The sequence below is a fragment of the Rhinichthys klamathensis genome, unplaced genomic scaffold (assembly GCF_029890125.1).
Source record: "Rhinichthys klamathensis goyatoka isolate OS25496 unplaced genomic scaffold, OSU_Roscu_1.1 h1tg000378l_1, whole genome shotgun sequence".
Taxonomy (NCBI): Eukaryota; Metazoa; Chordata; class Actinopteri; order Cypriniformes; family Leuciscidae; genus Rhinichthys; species Rhinichthys klamathensis.
The window spans coordinates 365310-389941 of record NW_026606885.1 but is presented as its reverse complement, the minus strand read 5'-3'; the positions used below and the strand labels follow the sequence as shown (position 1 = coordinate 389941).

Here is a 24632-nt window from a genome sequence, read left to right as displayed (position 1 = left end):
GCGTTGTGTGGGTGAGCAGTTTGCTGATGTCAACGTTGTGGATCGAGTGGCCCATGGTGGCGGTGGGGTTATGGTATGGGCAGGTGTATGTTATGGACAACGAACACAGGTGCATTTTATTGATGGCATTTTGAATGCACAGAGATACCGTGACGAGATCCTGAGGCCCATTGTTGTGCCATTCATCCACGACCATCACCTCTTGTTGTAGCATGATAATGCATGGCCCCATGTTGCAAGGATCTGTACACAATTCCTAGAAGCTGAAAACATCCCAGTTCTTGCATGGCCAGCATACTCACCGCACATGTCACCCATTGAGCATGTTTGGGATGCTCTGGATCTGCGTATACGACAGAGTGTTCCAGTTCCTGCCAATATCCAGCAACTTCGCACAGCCATTGAAGAGGAGAGGACCAACATTCCACAGACCACTATCAAGAACCTTTTTTTTTTTTTTTTTCAGTAAAACTATACATTTTAGAGTGGCCTTTTATTATTTACTAGCTTTCGTGAGGCACACTCACAAGGTCTCTCACTCTCTCCCTCTCTACCGTGCACGCGCTATGTATGTTATGGGCGCAGTATGTTCTGTCTCGCATGCGCGCTCTAGATTCCGGGAGATTTGAACTAATTCGCGGGCATCAGGGAGACGCTATCAATATGCGGGAGACTCCCGGAACTTCCGGGAGACTTGGGATGTCTGGATTTGTGAACAATATTTGAGAGAAATAGGCCTTTTGTGTACTTAGAAAAGTCTTAGATCTTTGAGTTCAGCTCATGAAAAATGGGGGCAAAAACAAAAGTGTTTAATGTTTTTAAAAGAAGTCTCTTATGTTCATTAAGGCTGCATTTATAAAAAAAAAAAAAAAAACTGAAATATTATTACAATTTAAAAATACTATTTCTATTTCAATATATTTTAAAATGTAATTTATTCCTGGGATTGCAAAGCTGAATTTTTAGCATCATTACTACAGTCTTCAGTGTCACATGACCCCTTCAGAAATCATTCTAATATGCTGATTTGATGCTCAAGAAACGTTTCTGATTTTATCAATATTATCAATGTTGAAAACAGTTATGTAAAGACATTTTTCAGGATTCTTTGATGAATAGAAAGTTCAATAGAGCAGCATTTATCTGAATCTGAATTTTTTTTATCAAATAAATGCAGCCTTGGTGAGCATGATACTTTTTTAAAAATGTTACTGATCCAAAAATGATATATATATGTATTTCACAAAACTGGTTGACACGCACACACACACACACACGTTTATCATACACATAAATTGTAAGAATATGACTAATACTGATGAATAAACAGCAGTTCCAAACTTTTTTTGTTTTTGTTAATACAATAAAATTAGTAAGTTGGTATGAGCCACCACAGTCATTTAAAAATATAGAAAATAACACAGTGAAAATAAAGTGCCATTTTGGGGTTACGGAAACAACAGTTAACATGGTAAATACACAATACTAGCATGAACTGTTAATGAAACAAATAGAAACTGCTCCTGATGAATAGAATGAACATCATACCTGCATGCAAATCTATGGAAGAAAATGAATGACAAATGTATTTGAAACAAAAAAGCATCTAATTAAAAAAATATGCATTGCCTTAACCATGCTTGTATTTTAATGCATTGAGGGCTTGCATTTTTATTGGCTGAAATTCAACATGGCCATATATTTAAGCTGTGAATATTTCAATTCAAAACATTTCACACACATTTTCATTATTAAAAATCAAATAATCCATATTCACCATTCAGACTTCACATCCAAAATATTCGGTCTGTTTAAAAATACAATCTATTATATTTGACTGGCAATTTCCGTGCTAGTTGACAGTCGCCTTTAGTCCTTTTGGTGTTCAACTGCATCTTTTTGACCAAGAGGTGACAACACAGACGGCTTTTGTCGCTGCTAGTTCTTTAATGTCGGCTTGGTGTATCCCGGGCTTAAGATGAAGTCTGTGATATTATTATTGCCCACTAGAGGGAGCCACAGGATAAGGAATCTTTTAAGCCTAATGTTTTTCTATCAGTTTCCATCACTTTAAATGGAAATAAATGTATTGGTCTAATTCATTTGTATAACTATGGTGTGCTGACAGTATACTTTTTATGAAATTTGTGTAAATATAAATCTGTGAAATGCTTAGATAATTATGTTTATTTAACTTTTATAGACCCTAATAAAATGAAGAGAAAATGTTATTTGTCTTTTTCAAGATAATATACATTATAAATAATGTCTACAAAGACAGTTACTATTGTGGTATGAATAATAAAGCAAACACTTAAACTGCAAGCTACACATATTATAGAAATAAATGAAAATATGAACAGGGCCTTAAGTTTTGAGCTGCAAATGACATCTTCACATTAATTTGAAATTGACCTATCATCCTATGACATGCGATTCATTTAAATGTAAAATTCTAATATTAGTCCACACTTACGCCACATATATTATGATCGCATGCCTTACAACAGGAAACCTTTTAGAGGGGTATTTTTAACTTTTAATTTAATCTCACACTAACATTAAAGGATTAGTTCACCCAAAAATGAAAATTATGTCATTAATGACTCACCCTCATGTCGTCCCAAGCCCGTAAGACCTCCGTTCATCTGCGGAACACAGTTTAAGATATTTTAGATTTAGTCCAAGAGCTTTCTGTCCCTCCATTGAAAATGTATGTACGGTATACTGTCCTTGTCCAGAAAGGAAATAAAGACATCATCAAAGTAGTCCATGTGACATCAGTGGGTTAGTTAGAATGTTTTGAAGCATCGAAAATACATTTTGGTCCAAAAAGAATAAAAACTACGACTTTATTAAACATTGTATTGTCTTCCGGTTCTGTCCGCAGTGACGCTGCTGACGTAAGACGCTGCTGACGTGTTCTCTGGTAACCAGTAACCAGAGAACACGTCAGCGGCGTCTTACGTCAGCAGCGTCACTGCGGACTCGTGAACGCAGAACCGGAAGACAATACAATGTTTAATAAAGTCGTAGTTTTTATTCTTTTTGGACCAAAATGTATTTTCGATGCTTCAAAACATTCTAACTAACCCACTGATGTCACATGGACTACTTTGATGATGTCTTTATTTCCTTTCTGGACAAGGACAGTATACCGTACATACATTTTCAATGGAGGGACAGAAAACTCTCGGACTAAATCTAAAATATCTTAAACTGTGTTCCGAAGATGAACGGAGGTCTTACGGGCTTGGAACGACATGAGGGTGAGTCATTAATGACATAATTTTCATTTTTGGGTGAACTAACCCTTTAAGTGATTTCTTTTGAAAGTCAGTTGCCCTTTTTGACACGTGTGTTGCTGTAACCTGTTTCATCTATCCCAAACTTTCAGTGAAGTACTTTTTTAAGATTGTTTTCAATTGGATTACTAATCGTCCACATGGGCCATTGGTGCTTGGACCCCGAAGACTGCCTCTTGCGACTATATTTTGTTTTTAATTATAGTAAAGATGTAGTATTTATTTTTATAGATTATATCATATTGTATAGATTAAATATAGATGATTGAATGTTTGTTTGCTTAGGTGTTACCACTCCTCAAAGGCCTCATGCCACCCCATAAAAAATGTTCTAGATCCACTGCTGTTTTTTGTCCTACTATTAGGTTGGGAAGTATGCACATTCAGACACAGGGCATGAGATATCATTCACTACACTATGGGATTCTTACGATCTGTAAGGTCTCCCATCGCCTTTGTAACTGGTGACACAAATTATCTTCTCAGTAAAAAATACTCTCTGATTCTCAGACCTTAGGACTTATTGTAAATGCAGCCTACCCAGTTCCATCACTGTTTTACTATTGTCTTTTTAACTTTCATTTGAAAGCAAACCTCCATGTTCATCTCTGTATTCTTCAGTAAACTTTTTCCTCTGAAAGATGTCTTTTTCAAAAGAAAAATTTGGTTTGATTACTTTAGTTACTTGGACTGTCTAAACCTCCTACCACATGTCAGAGACCCCAATCACAGCAGTCTTTACGTTATTATCTCATTATTGGTGACACATCAGCTGCTGAACTAAACTTATTACAACAGTTGATTTACTGCAGTGGCCTCCATGCTCATTACAGCATATGATTAATCTCCATGTTTCAAGTACAGAACAGTATTTCCATTCTGTGATTATAATATACACAACCATTCAAAAGTTTGGGGACAGTAAGATTTTTTTTTTTTAAATTAATACTTTTTTTATGGCAAGGATGCAATAAATTGATCAAAAGTGACAGTTCAAAATTCTAATAAATAATGTTATTTTAAACTTTTTATTCATCAAAGAATGAAGCTATCACAGTTTCTGCAAAAATATTCAGCAGCACAACTGTTTTCAACATTGATAATAATAAGAAATGTTTATTAAGCAGTAAATCAGCATATTAGAATGATTTCTGAAGGATCATGTGACACTAGAGACTGGAGTAATGATGCTGAAAATTCTGCTTTGTCATTACACAGGAATAAATTACATTTTGAAATATATTAAAATATAAAACAGTATTTTAAATTGTAATAATATTTCACAATATTACTAATTTTACTGTATTTTTTATCAAATAAATGCAGTCTTGGTGAGCATAAGATACTTTTTCAAAAGCAATAAAAAATATTACTGAAATATAATACCCCAAATTTTTAACGGTAGTGTATATCTATATTCTATTATTTGCAGTTATATTCAAATATATAGATATTGTGCATTATATATAATAACCACAGAATGGCTGAATAGTATGTGTTTATTGTGTTTAAAAATCTATTTAACATTTGTGATGCATGATTAGAAAAGTGCAAGGGAATTATATCAAATTTAGTAGAGGCGCTATATTTGTAAATATATTCTTTTCCACTTCAGCATTTGACTGATGGGTGGCATTCAGGTGAAAAGCAGCAGTGAGATTGCAGACAGTGAACATTAGCCTTAATGAAAACTTTTCCAACTTCAGGAGTCTCTAGAAACCACCATGTTACGATGGAGTCGTTTATTGAGTCATACTAAACAGATGTCTAAACTTTTGTTGTCTATACATGGACAAGCCTAATTAAAGTGGTTTAGCCCATACCTTTCACACTTGAACACATATAAACATTTACTACCTTCTTTTAAAAGGCTGAAAAATCCAAAGCCAAGTTAAACAAGCTATAGGGGCATGCATTTGGCAACCCAAAAGCTTAGTCATCTGAAAAGAAACTACAAACCAAAATCGTATAAATCTTTTTCATATTCAGAAATATACCTGGGGCCAGATTCATTAAACATTTTTAAGAATCTTCTTTTTAACTGCTTTTTTCTTCTTATTTTCTAACTTAAGGATAAAGTTAAGAATATTTTGTATTCCCATAAAACATTTCTTAAGAATGTTATTATCATTTTCCTGAAGATTGTTCTAAAGTCAAAACTTAAGAATAATTTGAATTCCTGAAAAGAATGTTAATAAAAATTATCGTAAATAACCTCTTGAAATTAGAACCTACAACTTGTCTTAAATTCCCAAATGTAAGATGTTAAATTAATGTATTGGGTTGTTTTAAATATTAAGCATTACAACATAACACTAGATCCATATAATACAAATTACCATTATTAGTCTTTATTGACACCAGTGATAGATTATGTAAATAAGGGACGGCCATGATTATGCCTGACAACTTTTTTGTCAATTTATAATTCCGACATAATTTTTGAAAGCACATTCATACAGGACACGTTCATTCTAGAGAGAGCGCCAACAATTGCAACAATTTTTTATTGAGTTGATCAGTTAAGGTTTTTTTCCTACTAAGAAAAAAAAAAAGTGAATCTGACCCGTGTTTGATTTACAGTTAACAGATTGAACTTCCCAAATGATTCCCTACAGTGTTTAGCTTCATTCTGACCACTGTCTGAAAGAATTTGGCCATGAGTAGGGCCTATTCATTTTGACAACACTAGTTTTGGCTTATCATTATGATGCCTTAACAGCTCTTAGGAGAAAGTTTTGTATGGAAAAGCTCCATTATGGACAGCAGAGTGCAGAAGAGCATATAAAGCTTTCCAAAGACAGAAAAACTTAAAACAGAAGTGAAATATCCAAACAGCAAATGAACGATGCTGCTAACAGTTTCAACTGACAGATTTACCATGTTGGGGAGAATTACAAAAGCAAGCAAGCATGGCATGAAGAGCAGTATAGCCAGAAGCTTGCTATCACAAGCTTAATGAATATGTCACTATCATATAAATAAAATGTCACAAATTGAAATCACATTAGCACCATCTTTATAATGGTGCAGATGACCCATTGCAATCCACCAAAGTCACTGTTTGCAATATTAGTTCTGGTACTCCTTATTGGTTTTGTGGTTTGTCTGGTGGCTTCTCAGATGTTCTTTAACACGATCAAGACAACACTAATATCTCTAGAAGAGAAAGGGGCGAGAGAACCAGAGAGACTCATAACTGCTGTAATTGAATGCTCACACACGCATGCACTGAAAGAGCTGTTGACTGAGACTTGTTTGTGTGGAGTGTTATTGATCCATATGCGAGGGAAAGGTTGGACCCTATGTGTTCTAAAACCCCACAGAGTAGAGTCAAATCTCTCCCTCTATTCCACACACACACAATCCCACTGTCTCTCCACACATGCTCATTCTCAGCTCGAAACAGATATAATAACACAGGGTGTCCATTAAAAACATTAGCATTGCTAATCAGCTCTCTAAACGCATGCGTATGTGTTTTCACGTTTACATGCATGGAAATTTTCTTTCTGGATATTATTTGGTTTTCACTCTTGCATATTCCTCCCTCTGGGTTTTGATCTCTGAAGGAAATCACAATTGTGCCTAACAACAGTTACCAAGGAGAACAACTCTCATCAACAACTTATCCGTCGCTCTGTTTTTTCCCCTTTTATTGCCCTTCTATCCATTTGTCTGACTCTCTTGGTTTTTCTTTGCAGTTAATTTTTTTCTCAGAGATCTGTCTCATATCCTCCCCGGTGTCATGTATTTATGATGAGGCATTTATGGACTGAGCATGTCTGACTACTCACGTTTACTCATGTAGCTGTAATTGTCTCATTGCCCTTTGCTATGTGAAGATTATATCAACAGGCTGCCTCTCCCTAGAAACCCCAGGAGCTGCGCAAATGTGCATGTTTGTTTATCTAAATAGCTCACATCTGTTTTAGCAGCAGACAGGCCAACATCTGTTCCTCTCCGTAATGCATCTGCCCTGAATCTGCGGTTCAACATATCACTGCAATATCCCAGCACATCAGATCTCTGCTTCATTCATTTCCATTAACTGTATTTCTTTCAACCTGTTTTTTTTATTTTTATTGTGTGTATGTGGGTTCATTTTTCATCCACAAGGTAACCTGCTGGAGGTAAAATATTTCCTCGTAAATGTTAACAACCTCAAGTATTAAACTATAAATTCAGACCTTCTTCGTTGGTCCCATACCCTCCCTTTTCTTCAGCTCTCCTCTTTTTACAGGGAATAATAGTTTGTCACTTTTCCTGCATTGGTTAGATAGACAGATGAACATGTCTCCACACACACATTAGCTCTCTTTCTAGTCTTACCGTGCTGTGCAGTCTCTGTCTCTGGCTCCTCCAGGGTTGTTTGAGTTATTTTATTTTCCCTTGATTTTTTATTAGTTTAAGTGGTACTCCACTGTTCCTCTGTGCTTTCCAGCGCAACTGTTTTCATATCTCTCTCTCTGCCACTCTAGGTGTACAAGCAGAAGGCGTCAGCAAGTGTATATTCGCTGGGTCGGCGTCTGCGCGAACAGGAGGAAGACTTTGCAGGGAAAGCAGCGAGTTATCAACGAGAGATCCGGCACCTACAGAGCCAACTAAGAGACAGACAGGAACAACTGCACGGAGCTCTGCAGCAGAAGAGGTAATCCTCTCACACACACACACACGCTCTCTCTCTCTCCCCCTCTTGCTCTGTGTATAGAGGGATGCAGCAGAAGAGGTGAGAGCAGTAGTGGAGCAGCTGTCACAAAGGCACAAACCAATAACAGACAGCGGAAAGAGAGAGAGAGAGAGAGAGAGAGAGAGGAGGGGCTCTAGACAAGCTGGCACAGCTGCAGGCTCATCTGTCTAAATGTTCCATGTGCTCGTAATTTTGAGCTCTCATAATTACATTTGCTTTCTCTCTCTTTTGGCCCTGTATACCGTTTATTCTTGCTGTTTTTTTGTTTGTTTTGGGCTTCTAGAAAATTTTTCACTGTTTCTGACTGAACTCATAAAAAGATGTTAAATTCAGAAACTAGAATCAGTGGGGCACTGATCATTTATCATTTACCTAAGCATTTACCATTTATATATATACCGGTACTGTTACCTTTTTTTTTTTTTTTTTTTATAATGTCACTCAAAACAGCAAAACTGGGTTTTATACATTATAATGATCTATTTGGAAGAGCAGAGACTTTTTTTTGTGCTTTCTAAATAGTACAAAATTCTATGTTTGTGTATCTATATTTGCTTGCAGATGCCACGGGCAGCCTTGTAGCAGAAGAGGTAAATCTAGTTAAAAGAAAAAAATGGGTTTTGCATTTTCATACCATGTCTTGAAAAACGTCCTTTCCACCCTTTAAAATTATTACCACTTCTTCAGTGCCGACAAGAGCCTATAGGTATTATGTTACAACTCATAGAGCAGCATTTTCAAGGTTGTTGTGGTGCTGTTTATAGTACAAAGTAGAGCTGTTGTTTGTTATTTTGTTGTAAGTCATACATCACAAGTTTTTATAAAGTTCAGTAACATACTCTGCAGAACATACTACTTTGCAGTGGATCAATGTTTGTGTGTCGGTATGAGTGTGTATATGCAAGTGTATATGCCTATTATGAAAACAGACATACATAAGCACAACTTACTAAATAACTAACTAACTGAACCACACAGTTGTAATTATTGCTTTAAAGGGAACATATCATGAATATCTGACTTTTTCCGTGTTTAAGTGCTATAATCGGTTCCCCGGTGCATCTACCAACACAGAAAATGTGAAAAGTGACAACCCAGTAACTTTGTTTTGGTAATGAAAAAATACGCCGATCAGATTTCGCTCCCCTTCTGACTTAGGAAAGGGATCTTACTATAATATTACCGCCCCTTAAGGCCCTTGCACACTGAGTCCGAAATGTTCGTATCCTTTTTTTCGTATTCGTGATTCGGTGGCTCTGAATTGGCAAAACACCATTCAAACACCATTCAAACTGCTTGCTACGGATGCGAAAAACTACCCGATTCGATTATTTTTTTTGCCGGACGAAAGTTTCGGTGGTAGTGTGCAAGCGTGATTGACATAACGTGAGGTCGTATTTATTTTTTAACGTGCGAAAATTTCGGACGCTAATTTCGGACTCAATGTGAAAGGGCCTTTAATCTTCACGTTTCCACCCATGACACCGCCGCCATTTGGTTTTCGCAAGCGACAACAGTGTAACCAGTTCTAACGCAATGGCAAAAGTTCGAGCAAAGCATGCAAACGGTTCTGTCGTTGGCTGCACAGACAAGCACAGAACACTATTTGACCAAAAAATGTCACAGCTGTCTTATAAAGACCTCAGGGAACTGTGTTAACTTGTGTAAAGTTAACATGACGGTACATACAAGTCGATTAGACAAATCAATGTAACTCCACAACAACAACTACATAAATGTATCCACTAACCATTCAGAAACGTCCAGGTGCAGTCTAAAAGTTGCAACCTCTTCCTAAGTCTCTATATACGACTGCATTCCGCTACTGGTTATTTCTGAAATTTTGGATGAGTGAGATCATTCGCTTGTTTTGTTATTGCCGGAGTATCCGAAGCTCGGGTAAAGGATTGGCCCTCTTCTCATTTGCATTTGAAGAGACACACACAAAAACAACGTGTTTTTGCTCACATCCAAAAAGGGGCAAATTTGACAAGCTATAATAAATGATATGGGGGTATTTTGAGCTGAAATTTCACAGACACATTCTGGGGACACCATAGATTTATATTACATTGTGAAAAGGGGCATAGTATGTCACCTTTAAAGATTTGGACAGACTTGACTGAATGTGTTTATTATGATCTTTTGACCTAAAGACTTAAATGCTAGAAATGGGTTTTGCAGTAATAATGAATTTCTTTACAAAACAATATATATATATATATATATATATATATATATATATATATACACACACACACACTGTATATTAATACTGGTCCAACTCAACTCAGCTCCAACTCAAGTCTCTCTCTCCCTCTCCCTCTGCCTCTCTCTCTCTCTCTCTCTCTCTCTCTCTCTCTCTCTCTCTCTCTCTCTCTCTCTCTCTCTCTCTCTCTCTCTCTCTCTCTTAACCCTACATCAAAGCTCATTTTGAAGTCAGTTCCCTTCCTAAGCCTGAGTGTGAGGGTTTTAAATGTCAGCTTTGATATGTCAGTAAAATGCTTCTCCTTCAGAAGAATTTGTTTGTATGCATGTGTGTGTTTGACATTGTGAAGAATATGAAAAGGAAATGACAACTCCTTTGTTAATATGAACTATTCTTGCTCTTACTATGCAGCTGTTCACACATCTGCTGAAACCAAACTCAGTGAATAGAGGGGCTGTTTTTCAGGAAGAGATGTGGCATTATTTGGCTGTAAAACCTGTGGTGATTCAACAAATGATCATGTCTGTGATGTGATATGGCTATCACCACAGCTCATGATGCTCAGCTGCCATCACACACTGTTTCTGCTTTTATAAGTATTTGTGGTGAAATGCTTTCTGGTCTAGTGCTGTGTTTGTTTGTAACTTTGTGTGTTGATTTATTTTAACACTGTGATGTTCAAAGGTGTAATGATTTAACACTGTAATTATTATAGTTGTAGGCTTCTCCTTCATGTGTGAATGATTCATAAACACTTACTCAACTGGGTCATCATGGGACCTTTTCAATTTCAAACAATTTGCATACACACAAATGGCAGATTTATTAAAACGTATATATGCCATGTTCATTAGCTTCCTCAGTGGATATTAAAATGACATAAAAATTGAAAACTAAAAATAATTTACTCACCCCCATGTTACTGCTTACATATATTACTTTCTTCTGTGGAGCACAAAATAATACACTCTGCTGTTTAATCCTCTGGGGTCTAAGGTGTTTTTGGGGTCCTTGAGATGTTTTGACATGCCCTGACATTTGTGCTTTTTTCAGTTGCTTATAAACATATTAATGGCACAGGTGAAATTACACTATTTAGCACAAACAGGGCTACCATAATATGTGAGCAACATGTATGTACATGTTTGTATTTTTGAGAGAATATTGTTTATGCATGGTTATTGAAAAAACAAAAGATTAAAGTTTCTGAAATAAGGCCACAAAACACATACTAAATATGTTTCCACAAGACTTTTGACTAATGGATGTTGTCGCCTAGAGTTTTTGCTTCAAAATGATCTGAAAATCATCCTGCCTAATCATTCACATAAAACAATAGATTGTTTTAAATTGTGAAAAAAGATTTTTTGTTTGGAAAGGCAATATGCGAATGGGCGTGAACGGCCCAACCCCCTCATGAATAATTAGGTGGTTCTCACCTGAGAAGACAAAGCCCCGCATAATAATGAGCCTTTCATTCAGGTGTGTCACACAAGAAAGAATGCGAGGACAATATATATATACATATATATACACACACACACACACATATATATATATTAGGGGTGGAACGGTACACAGAAGTCACGGTTCGGTTCATACCTCGGTTCAGACATCACGGTTCGGTACGATTTCGGTACAATGGAGGGAAAAGCAAAACAAAAATGCAGAAGGCATTGTATTTTTTAAATAAGTTTTATTAATAAAGGCATAGAACCAGTTTATTTGTAGTGCACTGACAATAGTTTTATATAATTAGTTTATTAATTAAATTAATAAAAAGACAAAAAGACCTTGCGATATGTTTGGTAATTGTACCTGAATTAATTTAAAATTAATTAGCTATATTTCAGATAAATATATTTGTTTTCCTTAATTTTAATTAACATTATTAATTAACAATGTAACATTATTCTCATCTGAATTATAAATAATTGATTTCTGTATAAAATAAGACTACCATTAAAAACGCATTCGATTTTCTTTTTTAATCAATGTAGAATGTGTAAGATTAGTGCTCAGAGGACGAGAAATGAAAACCAATGCGATATGATGAATGTCTAAAAGATGGGACCCACAGACTGTTTTGAAATGGAGTTGGATAAATATGTTTTGCTTTTAAAACAGTGTGTGTGTGTGTGTGTGTGTGTGTGTGTGTGTGTGTGTGAGAGAGAGAGAGAGAGAGAGAGAGAGAGAGAGAGAGAGAGATTTTGGTTGGGTGACAGTTGTAGGTTACAGTTTGACAAGAGTTTACAGTGTGACAAAAGCACAATGTTGTTTTTTATTGCGAGTGTACACAAATATAAGTAAACACTTTGCAGGTTTAATGATCTGTATGAACAAAATGACGGAGTATGTTTTTTATGTTTCCACTGTTCGATCGCGGCCGCGCCTCTCTCTCACACACAAACACACACACTCCAGCATTGCAATCTTGACATCGCAGCCTGTTCATTATGCGGTCACACCAAACGCGAATAGAGCGTTAAATTCGCGTCTATCGTGTCTAGTTCGACGCTAGTCCAAAGCGAATAGGATGCGCGTATAAAGCCAACGTTTGAAGTGAACGCGCGTTCAGAGCTAAGCCGATGGTACAGATTATGTGTCCCTAAAGAACCCGCGTATCTAACAGTAGTTCCGCATTACATTAATTAATTTTCACGCGAGTTTTATTTTTTTTTATACCGTGTATTCTCCGTGTAAATTCGTGCACCGAACCGTGACGCCCGTACCGTTTCGGTTCGGTACGAATACATGTACCGTTCCACCCCTAATATATATATATATATTATATATATATTATATATATATATATATACACTCACCTAAAGGATTACTAGGAACACCATACTAATACTGTGTTTGACTCCCTTTCGCCTTCAGAACTGCCTTAATTATACGTGGCATTTATTGATTGAAGGTGCTGAAAGCATTCTTTAGAAATGTTGGCCCATATTGATAGGACAGCATCTTGCAGTTGATGGAGATTTGTGGGATGCACATCCAGGGCACGAAGCTCCCATTCCACCACATCCCAAAGATGCTCTATTGGGTTGAGATCTGGTGACTGTGGCGGCTATTTTAGTACAGTGAACTCATTGTCATGTTCAAGAAACCAATTTGAAATGATTCGAGCTTTGTGACATTAACTTTGTGCATTATCCTGCTGGAAGTAGCCATCAGAGGATGGGTACATGGTGGCCATAAAGGGATGGACATGGTCAGAAACAATGCTCAGGTAGGCCGTGGCATTTAAACGATGCCCAATTGGCACCAAGGGGCCTAAAGTGTGCCAAGAAAACATCCCCCACACCATTACACCACCACCACCAGCCTGCACAGTGGTAACAAGGCATGATGGATCCAGGTTCTTATTCTGTGAGAACATGATGGATCCATGACTCTACCATCTGAATGTTTCAACAGAAATCGAGACTCATCAGACCAGGCAACATTTTTCCAGTCTTCAACTGTCCAATTTTGGTGAGCTCTTGCAAATTGTAGCCTCTTTTTCCTATTTGTAGTGGAGATGAGTGGTACCCGGTGGGGTCTTCTGCTGTTGTAGCCCATCCGCCTCAAGGTTGTGCGTGTTGTGGCTTCACAAATGGTTTGCTGCATACCTCGGTTGTAACGAGTGGTTATTTCAGACAAAGTTGCTCTTCTATCAGCTTGAATCAGTCGGCCCATTCTCCTCTGACCTCTAGCATCAACAAGGCCTTTTCGCCCACAAGACTGCCTCATACTGGATGTTTTTCCCTTTTCACACCATTCTTTGTAAACCCTAGAAATGGTTGTGCGTGAAAATCCCAGTAACTGAGCAGATTGTGAAATACTCAGACCGGCCCGTCTGGCACCAACAACCATGCCACTCTCAAAATTGCTTAAATCACCTTTCTTTCCCATTTTGACATTCAGTTTGGAGTTCAGGAGATTGTCTTGACCAGGACTACACCCCTAAATGCATTGAAGCAACTGCCATGTGATTGGTTGATTAGATAATTGCATTAATGAGAAATTGAACAGGTGTTCCTGATAATCATTTAGGTGAGTGTATATATATATATATATATATATATATATAATCAAAATATAAATGAAAGTCAAAAGCACATTTTTAGTCATACCTGGAAACAAATCCTGTTCAGATAGGTTATATGGCCATTCTATAGAATTGGTTCAAAGTTAGAGTTGGAAACATCTTGACATTTTTTTTTTCTTTTTCCATAAATCTCTTATAAAGTATTTTTTTTTTTTAAGTAGGCCAATACATTTTATCATACATATTTCAAAGTTAAGGAATCATTATTTTGATATAGCCTAGCTTGCATTGGAACAAACACTATAACAGTTGATTAGTTTATTTTTTACAAAACATACTATATATTTAACATATGAGCAGAAACTGTCTAACAAAAGCTTATCTGATGTCTATTTTAGAGTAAAAACTTTATAATCTATCCAAAACTAGTCAACGAAATGTCATTATAGACACTATTCTATATCGCGATTAGAAAAAATCTCAGTAGGCTATAGCAATATAGTTTGGATGTGTTCATGTAAAAATAACGTTTACTAATGTAGGAGCGAGAGTGAATGAACGCACAGATGTGATGTACAGCTGTAATAAACAACATCGCGCGCGCGTCTGTTCCATTTATTCATTCACACACAGACACGCAATTCATATTTAAACAGTCTTTGTGCAGTTTACAGACACTATTCAATAACGCGATTTGAACAAAGCACTTTAGAATAAATTGCTTACTACATCAGCTGGATCCGTTGCTCCTCGAAATGAAACTACCAGCACTTCTGAGGTAACTTTTCCAGGATTATTACGATAGTATTATTCCTCACAGCGCAGCAAGACGAGGTAAAGTACAAGATTATTATTAAACTGGATGTTTTATCCAGCTGATGTGGGCGTTTTCATGGCTTGCCTCAACATTTGCGTTTGAATAGCGCGCGCTCTCAGTGGGCGTGGTCACATTAACACGTCATACGCTATAATTAGCTGAAAGGAAAAAGACTGAGATCTGTCTCTTTTCATACAGATTACATAAACTGAGAATATTTGTCTTTTATATAAATTACTTAATTTAAAAGAAGAGAATTCCAGCTTCATACGAAAATCTTTCGTGCCTGTGTGACAAATATTTACTTAGTTACAGTTCATTTTCGGACGCGTTTCAGAATGAACTTCACTGACAGAGAGAAGGCAAAATTCGCATCATTTTTATTTTTATTTATTAGACAAAAAGCAGAACACTTTGTTTTTATTGTGAGTATCCACAAAAAAAATAGACACTTAACAGGATCTAATGATGTACAACACTTATATGTAAGATCAAAATCAACAGAGTAATTTGAGTCTCTTTTGCACTGATGAGGAAAAAAGTGAGCTCGTCGCGCCGGCGCGATAGCCGACCCCAGAGGGTTAAAAGATTTTGGATCTGTGAGCTTTTTCTTTAGTTTTTGAAAGAAGTCTCTTTTGTTCATGACTCCATTTATATATCAAAATATAGTAAAAACCGTAAGGTTGTTGTCACAGTCACCCCTAGTCACATGTCTTCCTTTGTTCTGTTTTCCCGCCACTTATCTGTTTCTATGGTTACTGTCATTTAGTTCATCATCTGTTCCACCTGTGTCTAGTTAATCATCGTCTGTGTCACCTGTTTTGGATCATCATCATCATCTGTCACCTGGTTTCTGTTAATCTGTGTTCATCAGTGTTTGTATTTAGTTCCTTTCAGTTCAGCCAGTCTTTGTCCGTTCTCAGTCTTATTTAGTGTGTGTTCATCCTGCCTGTCTGTACCTGTTGGAATTATATTAATAGTAAAAGTTTGTATTGGAGCTTTTTGCCTCTTCGTCTTCTTCAGCCTACACCACACCGTGACAGAAGAATGGACCACAAAAAAAAAAATAGGATGGGTATCCTTCTCACCCCGGTGAACCCAACTCATTCTCTCCTCACCTGCTTCCAAGATGGTCGGCCGATCGAGGACTATGTAGAGGAGTTCCTCGATCAGGCGCATAAAGTACCTTGGAACGAGGACACCTTGAAGACCGTCTTTTGGTGTGGGTTGGATAATCTCCTTTATCAGAAAGTTCCTGCAGCAGCTACCACTTGTTCCCTGGCTCATTATATTGATTATGTGCGACCACTCCAGAGTCTCGTTCCATCGAGACCGCTCAACCTGAGGTTCTTCACGTCATGTTTGCCAAACCTGAGTTTCTTCACGTCATGTCTACCGAGCCTGAGTTTCTTCACGTCATGTATGCCGAACCTGAGCTTCTTCACGTCATGTCTACCGAGCCTGAGTTTCTTCACGTCATCCCCGCCAAGCCTGCGCTCCACGTCAGTCCCACCGAGCCATCTGCTCAGCCTGCTCTGCCTTGGTCTCCTGAACTGCCGGTACCATCCTGGAGTCTTCAGTCCCTGTTGACCCTGCTGACCCTCCTGAGGAAGACTCCAGGACGTGCTTTTGTGTTGAGCAAAAGAAAGTCATAGAGGATTGGAATGAAATGAGGATGAGTAAATGATGACAGAATGTTCATTTTCAAGTTAACTATCCCTTTATTTCTAGAGGATTTCACTCCAACTATGGGCTAGTTTGCAGTGCTGTGTGGGGGAGAGAGAAAAGGTTCAAGTGTGGGCCAAAGGTGGAACTCGTGGGGATCTAGAGAGATCTAATCTGGCTAATCTTTTGCTGCTCATATTGCTTTTGTAGGCTGCTGAAATATTAGCTTCCAATCATATAGAGATTAGTGTGTGTGCTCAGAGAGATAAAAAGCTTGGTTATATACTGAAATGTCACCTGGCTGTGTGAGTGAGAACAGAACGTTTCGAGAGAGAATGAGAAGGGAAAAGAAAGGGAAGATTAATGGACATATCTAAATTACACATGAGCGCTTTGTCAAATGATATAGTCTTCCCCCTCGTTTTATTATTATGGGCACGTGATGTGTCATTTATTGCAATTCGTTCCTCCTCATCCCAGCAGTGTTGAATGACAGATGTGTGTGGCAGCAGGTCACATGTGAACCCAGGTCACAGGACTCTTTCATTTCTTAAACATCCTTATTTTAATGTCTTAACTGTCTGTATGTTCTTTTTTCCATGGTCTGTCTCTTTTTTTTTTAACCACAGTTTAATGAAAGGGACAGACTCTCTCATGACTAAAGTATTCAGATTGACGTGAACATGGCTGTATTTTGTATCGCTCTGTTGAGTCGACTGACGAACAATGGAAAAATGTCATTTACAAATTACAGCTTGCAAAAAGGCTTGTCATTCTAGTAATGTGCAAACCTTTTTTGCAGAAAAGCATAGTTTGATTATTTACAGATTTGTGGATGTATCAGTTATGTGGGATCTGGCATCTGAAAAAGCAGAGAGGCACATTTACCTTACAGAGTTTAAAAAAAGATTTGTTTGTGTTTACCTCTCTTGTCATGTTAGTGTTTTAAAAATGAAGGAGTCTGAAGGTTTTTGTACTTTGTAGGTCAGGATGGTGTAAGTGATTTTAGCAGAACTGACAGCTCAAAATACACAAATGCATCAGCATATGTCTCGCATCTCTCTGCTGGGGGATTAGTTTTCATGTGTATTGTATCTGGGGATTTTTTCCTCATTAGAGAAACTCACACACACAAGTAATGAGACACTCTAATGCAATTAAAGACCTGTAGCCCTCCTGATCTCACCCTGTCATCCTGACCCTAACGCACTTAATGACGCTCTGTTTTCTCAGGGTACAGACGGGTCGTGACATGTTAAAACGTTAATTTGCTTACCAGCCATTTTATGTGAGCTGAGACCTTGCATTAGTTTCTATATGTTGCTCTGCAGGGCTGCAGGTCAGATGAAACATTGATTTAATTTCCACACACTCAGCGTAGAAGATACTGATCTTAGTTTTAAATATGATGACATAGCTAAGCATGTCTATCACACACAAATTATGGCCACTTGCAGTAACATTTAGTCTTTGTTGTTCTCTCACACATGTGAGTGTAGGTTTGTGTTCATGTGTGCATGTGCTGGCCTATATGTTGATCCGCTCCTGTAGTATGACTGAATCATCCCTCATTAAGTGTGTAATCCATTACACACCACTAATGAATTATATTAGTAGTGCCGTATGTGTGTGAATTGGATTAATGATGCTGAGTGGCCATTTTTGCACCTAATTTAACTTTGTAATGATCAGAGGAGACTATAAAATGTAGATTATACTGAAAATTATACAGGACATATGCTGTGGTTGATTCTTTTGCTATTGTACATTAACAAGACCATGTGATTTTAATAGATTAACACCTAACACTTAGTACTATAGTATTTCCTTTAGTACAATAATATTCCCATATCCATAAGTATTTTCGTTTTTTGAAATCTATGATACAGTCACAGAGATGTTTCAGATACACAGGATATAATAATTTAATATGTAATACTTATTATAAATACTAATATTAATATTTAGTCAATTATCAGATGTTTTAACCAAAGCGACTTGCAACTGTGGTTGGAATATCTGACTGAGATTATTGATTTTGAGAAAATATTAGAATAAACAATAAAAATTATTAAAATAGGTACTCTCAGTGCTCTCCGTACAGTCCATACAGTCAGCAACATGTCATGTACTGGGAATGTGGGGGAAATCAAATGTAGGGAAGCCTAAAATACAATTAGGTGTGTTTAGAAATAAAAAAATTACCCACTTTATACTGTCTTTTAACTATTTTATAACTTTTTAAAAAAAAGTTATATATTGTATTTAAAACTTATTTAAAACATATTCCAAAGCATTCTTGAATTACAACCATTTAAGTCCATAATGTTCTGTCATCAATTACTCACTCAAGTTATTCCAAACTTATATGTATGATTTTCTTTCTTCTGCTGAACACAAACAGAAGATATTTTGAAGAATATCTGTAACCAAACAGGTGATGGGCCCTATTGACTTCCATAGTGGGGGTTTTTTTGTGTGTTTTTTTTTTTTTTTTATACACTTTCTCACTTTTTTTCATATTATGGAAGTCAATCCAATTTATTCATCAGCTGTTTGGCTACCCATATTCTTCAAAATATCTTCTTTACAAAATGTTCATTTTTGGGTGAACTATCCCTTTAATTGCTATGTACTAACATTTCAATTTCAAATTTTTTTTTAAACAGTAAAAAAAAAACGTTTTTTGTCAATTGCATAAAATAAGCTATCAGAAGCAATCAGTGCATAAAATAATCTTTCAGAAATTCAGTGACAAGAAAGCAAAGTTCAGTCTGATGGAACTGTTTCCCCATCACAGTAAACGAAAGCACCAATTAATGACGCATTAATTACTGGAACTATGAGACTGAATTGAAGGTTACATCAATATATACTGATAATCAAAAAGTGAACATTCAAAAAGTAAAATATGATGAATTATGTACTGTAGGTTTACTCTATTTTCTTACTTTTTATGACATTTCACAATATTATTATTTTAGGTTTATTTTAAAGTTGCAGTCCGGCGTTTTTCCTCTTTGTCGCCATCTCTGTTCGAAATCTGCAATTGCAGTCATTCGCGGAACTATCAACTTTACGTGAGTTGTACTTCGACACTCTCGACACGGCACAGCGCGGATGAACACATTGTTTGAGGAGACTGTGAGGCTGTCAGTCACCGCGCCGGTGCGGATACTGGCATTCAGAATCACAGATTATTCTTTTTGGAAGTATGACCAACATAATAATTTTCACCAGAAAATGTCCTCTGAACAAGCAAGTAACATCCACTTTTGTTCTGGTTCTGACATTGCAGTAAATCGCGCTGATTAAATCTGACAATCGCTTATCATATCACACAAAACCGTGCAAATTATACTTTGTTCTCAAATTGTTAATGTTAACAACGTCAACATTGCGTGACTACATGTAATGTCCATCCGATATGTATCCTTGTTTTCGCATGGGTCCGGTTGCAGTCTCTTTTTTTCTGTAAGGTAGCCACTCCGAAGTCCGAACGAAGTCTTTTACATTTTACACCGGGTGAATCTGTTGTCACTGGTGATTGTCGTTTAAACTTTCTGGATCCGCCATCAAATTGATCAGTTTAATTATATCAAGTGCTGTGAGAAAAGGCTATAAATCTCCACCTCCAACATCCTCACACGCAATATAGCTTATACTAGCCGAGACTCCTTCTTTATGTGTACAGATGTGACATAATGACGCAAAGACATGCTCGAATCTCCCACGGAAATCCACCAGTACCACTGGAATTAAAAACATTATTACAAGCTTACCGCTTTGAATCGAGCTAAGGCAAGCAGAGAGTTTTGAACACTGGCTGGTTATGTATTTTCTCAAATATGTATTTTGGATCATTTTTAACCCAAAAAAAGCTACGGACTGCAGCTTTAAGGTTTATTTTTTCCACTTTATTTTGTCCTTGTTACATTGTAATTATACTAGGCCTGTAGCGGCGCGTCGATGACGTCGACGCTTCGACGCTTCGACGTCAATTTCGTCGACGTCATATTTTTTTGTCGACGCTTCTTTATTTATTTATGTATTTATTTTTTTGCACCGTTCCCGGCAGTACAGCTCGCCACACACACGTGGGAGACCGAAACATTGCAGAATCGAGGACGAAACAGCAACCTCTTCACAGAATTCACAACAAAGCCATGCAAAAGTCCCAACAAAAGAAAAAGTCCTAAAAAACCCCAGCTCGCACTAAATCATCGAAGGTATGGGAATACTTCAAATTTAGTCCCAAACGTAAAGGTGTCGTTATTTGCGCTCTTTGTCAAATGGAGTTGACATCCCAAGTCTCCCGCATAGTGATAGCGGCTCCCTGATGACCGCAAATTAGTTAAAATCTCCCGGAATCTAGAGCTCGCGAGCTCCAAACCGTGTAGCGCGCGCAGCGAGGGAGAGAGCGAGAGACCTTGCGCGTGTGTGTTCAAATGTGCGTGTGTGCCTTATGAAGCGCATGTAAACCCCACCCCCGTCAACAAAACCGAAAAATCAGTCCGGATGTTTTTTATGAGCACTGAAAACATTAAAATGAGCACCACATCCAAGTGTGATAGGGCTCATTTGAGTAGCCTACCAAACATTTTACAGTGTAGATACTCTGTAAGAACCAGATCAAAATTATTGTGCATTGAATGTGCACTCCTGCAATTTCCATGTTACAAAAAAGAATCGTTCAATTAGTCGTTAGATTAGTCGACTAATCGATAAAATAATCGACAGACTAATCGTTTAATTAATAATCGTTTACCCCAGCCCTAAATTATACATTCAAGTGCTGAGTAATATTAAAGGTCACCCATCACACGTCATCAACATGTTCCATGATGAGACTATGCAGAGTTGTAGACAGTCACCGAGCACCGCTAACAAACAGCAGACACCTTTTACAGTTCCTCCTGAACCAAAACGTGGCGTTCTAACAAAGACTTTACATACAGAAAGACAGTGAACTCATATTACTATGAATGGGAGAAGTGCAACGTGCTATATGGGCCAATCACCGATTGGTAAAGTCATCGCTTCACTGCAGCTGCCGTTCCCGGTTCCTATAGAAACAGTCAGTGTTCTGAGATGCACGCTTATGCGCGCATTAGCTTGGTCCAGCCTGAAAAATGCTGTTTTTTGTCATGATTTGAGCATTTGAAACAAAATTTATGAGACAACTTTTGTCAGATTTCATTGGTGATTTCAAATATGAAATTGAATCGTAAGCTTGGCAAATAGTCGAGGAGAATTCCATTCAAAGAGATAGGAGCTGCACTTGCATGCCCGAGAGGCCTTTCAAAGATGGCTGCCGAGTGAAATGACTTGCCTTGACTTTGGTTCTACTCAGAGCTGTTCACGTCCTTGGACTCGGAATTATGCATTTCTATGGCAACACCAACAACGCCGAAAATGAATCTGCAGCTTGTTCATTATTGTAATGTTATATCCTTTGAGACAGATAATTTAATGCTGTCTCCGGTGACATTTTGCAAACTTTGCTCTGACTGTGTGCGCTCATGTGTTTTGGAAGAGGCGTGGCTTTGGAGACGCTCTGAAGGGAGGGTGGGATCTCATGCTTTTAAAGCTAGCCTCTCCAAAATTGCCCCTACGCTTAATTAACAACATGTACTTACTACATAATTAGAGTTAGGGTTTGGTTTAGGATTAGTAGGACAATATACTGTTATTAATACAGTAAGAATGTGTAACATATGTAAACAGAGCACTGTAAAATTAAGTGTTACCTTGTGTTATTTGTGGACTGACATAGGTATCTGCTATATATGTATTAGGGGTGTAACGATACATTCATGCCATACCAAACAAATTGAAATACTGAGCTCACTATACTATAGTGATATTTTAAAACAAAAATAAAGAAGTTTTTTTTTGTTATTACTAATAATAATAATATTATTATATTTTTATCAGGACCAACAAATATTCCCCCTTTGTATTACTATATATTCAACATTATATGTAGTATTTTAATTTAGTAATGTCACTTAATCTCTGTAAACTTGTTTTTTTTCCTCACGCGGTAGGCTACTTGCGCTTTCAATGTAGGCATTCGTTAGATCTCTTACACAGACAAGCCTTAGCATGCACAGAATAAACCATCTAAAATTATTTGAATAATCATACTACTAAAACTACATGTGATATACTGATTTAAATGATATTTGCACTTTCACTTTGATGAGTGCCGTTCCAGCGTGTGTGCTTCAGATGATCCAATGCAATCAATCACAGTTCTGATCGCAAGAAAGCATGTCAAAAGTGACTATTCCCAAGCTGTAAATGGCTAGTTCATCCAAAAATATAAATTCTGCATTTATTCACTCTCGTGTTGTATTCGCGCGTCACACACGCATTTGAACGTCCCTGTTTTCTACAGTATGCGCGTCGTTGTAAATCTGTTATTCATATAAAGTCGTTGTTTTTCTTCCGAAGACCTGGATTTGGATAAGACCACTCGATTGATTATTTTTACGATGCCTTTATGACATTTTTTGGATCTTTTAAGTTTTAGAGGAATGGACACTAAATGGATGAGGGATATAAATCTTTCAGGTTTCATATAAAATATCTTAATTTGTGTTTGGAAGTTGAACAAAAATCGTAAAGTTCATTAGAGGGAGTACATGATGACAGAATACATTTTTGGGGGGTGAATTCTACCTTAAAAATACAGTAAGCTGAGCCTTGGATAAAACTAACTGTATCGCGAATCATATCATTTACATCAACGATAGGCTACATATCGTCGCATTTGTATATCGCGGTATCCTGATATATGTTACACCCCCTTATATATATATATATATATATATATATATATATATATATATATATATATATATATATATATATATATATATATATTAGGGCTGTCAAATGATTAATCACGATTAATCACATCCAAAATAAAAGTTTTTTTTTACATAATATATGTGGGTGCATTGTGTATAATTATTTTATATATATAAATACACACACATGCATGTATATTTAAGAAAAATATATAATTTATATATAAAATATTTATATTTATATATAATATTAATTATATATAAATATATACAGTATATACATGAAAATATTTCTTAAATATATACAAGCATGTGTGTGTATTTATATATATAAAATAATTATACACAATGCACCCACATATATTATGTAAAAAAAAACTTTTATTTTGGATGTGATTAATCACGATTAATCATTTGACAGCCCTAATATATATATATATATATATAGCCTATATATATACACACACTCACATACAAAATAGTTCTTTCTCAAATCTGATTGGCTGAGAGCCTTTTCCAGCCATGCGATATTCTACCAGTATCACCACAGGAATCGTTTCACTGTTTGTATCACTCTGCTTGCAGAATTTCTCAGAGCGAGTGTCATGGTGGACGAGCAAACACCATAATTTTACAAATACTAGGTGTCATCTTGTCTTGTCATCATCACACAAAAGATGAAGTGTCCGTTTTCACTCCAGAAAATCATTGTAAGAGCTAAATAAAACAGTAGTGCGCATTAAAGTCTTATCCATAAACTCTCTCTTTCACTTTCATTATTATCAACCATAGACAGTAAAAAGTTATCAACATACACAGCGATTTACACAAAAACACTTGTTACAACTATCAGTAAACAAATTATGGGGATTATAAAAAATGTATTGGGTGGATTTTTATAATTATAGGCTTGTTGTTTACACACACTGTAGACACACATCTGTGTTCAAAATGATTTTTTTATTTTTATAATAGGTCCCCTTTAACTGTTAAAAGGACAAAGACAGATATATTCCTCAGCGGACAGTCAAATTGATTCTGTTATTATGAATATAAGATTCACCTGAAGAATATCAGCTAGATGTATAC

At 36.7% G+C, this 24632-nt stretch overlaps 2 protein-coding genes across 5 annotated transcripts in view; one reads left to right on the top strand and one right to left on the bottom strand.

Moving 5' to 3' along the window:
- The window catches only part of zgc:165481 (uncharacterized protein LOC100073327 homolog), a 32897-nt gene extending 25106 nt beyond the window's left edge, over nt 1-7791 (bottom strand). The window contains exon 1 of the mRNA XM_056233793.1: nt 7638-7791. The gene's annotated coding sequence lies outside the window, so the exon portion shown is untranslated. The remainder of the gene's footprint in view (nt 1-7637) is intronic.
- The window catches only part of cep89 (centrosomal protein 89), a 161684-nt gene that overhangs the window by 122059 nt on the left and 14993 nt on the right, over nt 1-24632 (top strand). For all 4 annotated transcript variants that reach the window (XM_056233790.1, XM_056233791.1, XM_056233789.1 and 1 more), the window contains one exon: nt 7787-7956. In XM_056233790.1, coding sequence (XP_056089765.1) covers nt 7787-7956 — 170 coding nt within the window. The remainder of the gene's footprint in view (nt 1-7786; nt 7957-24632) is intronic.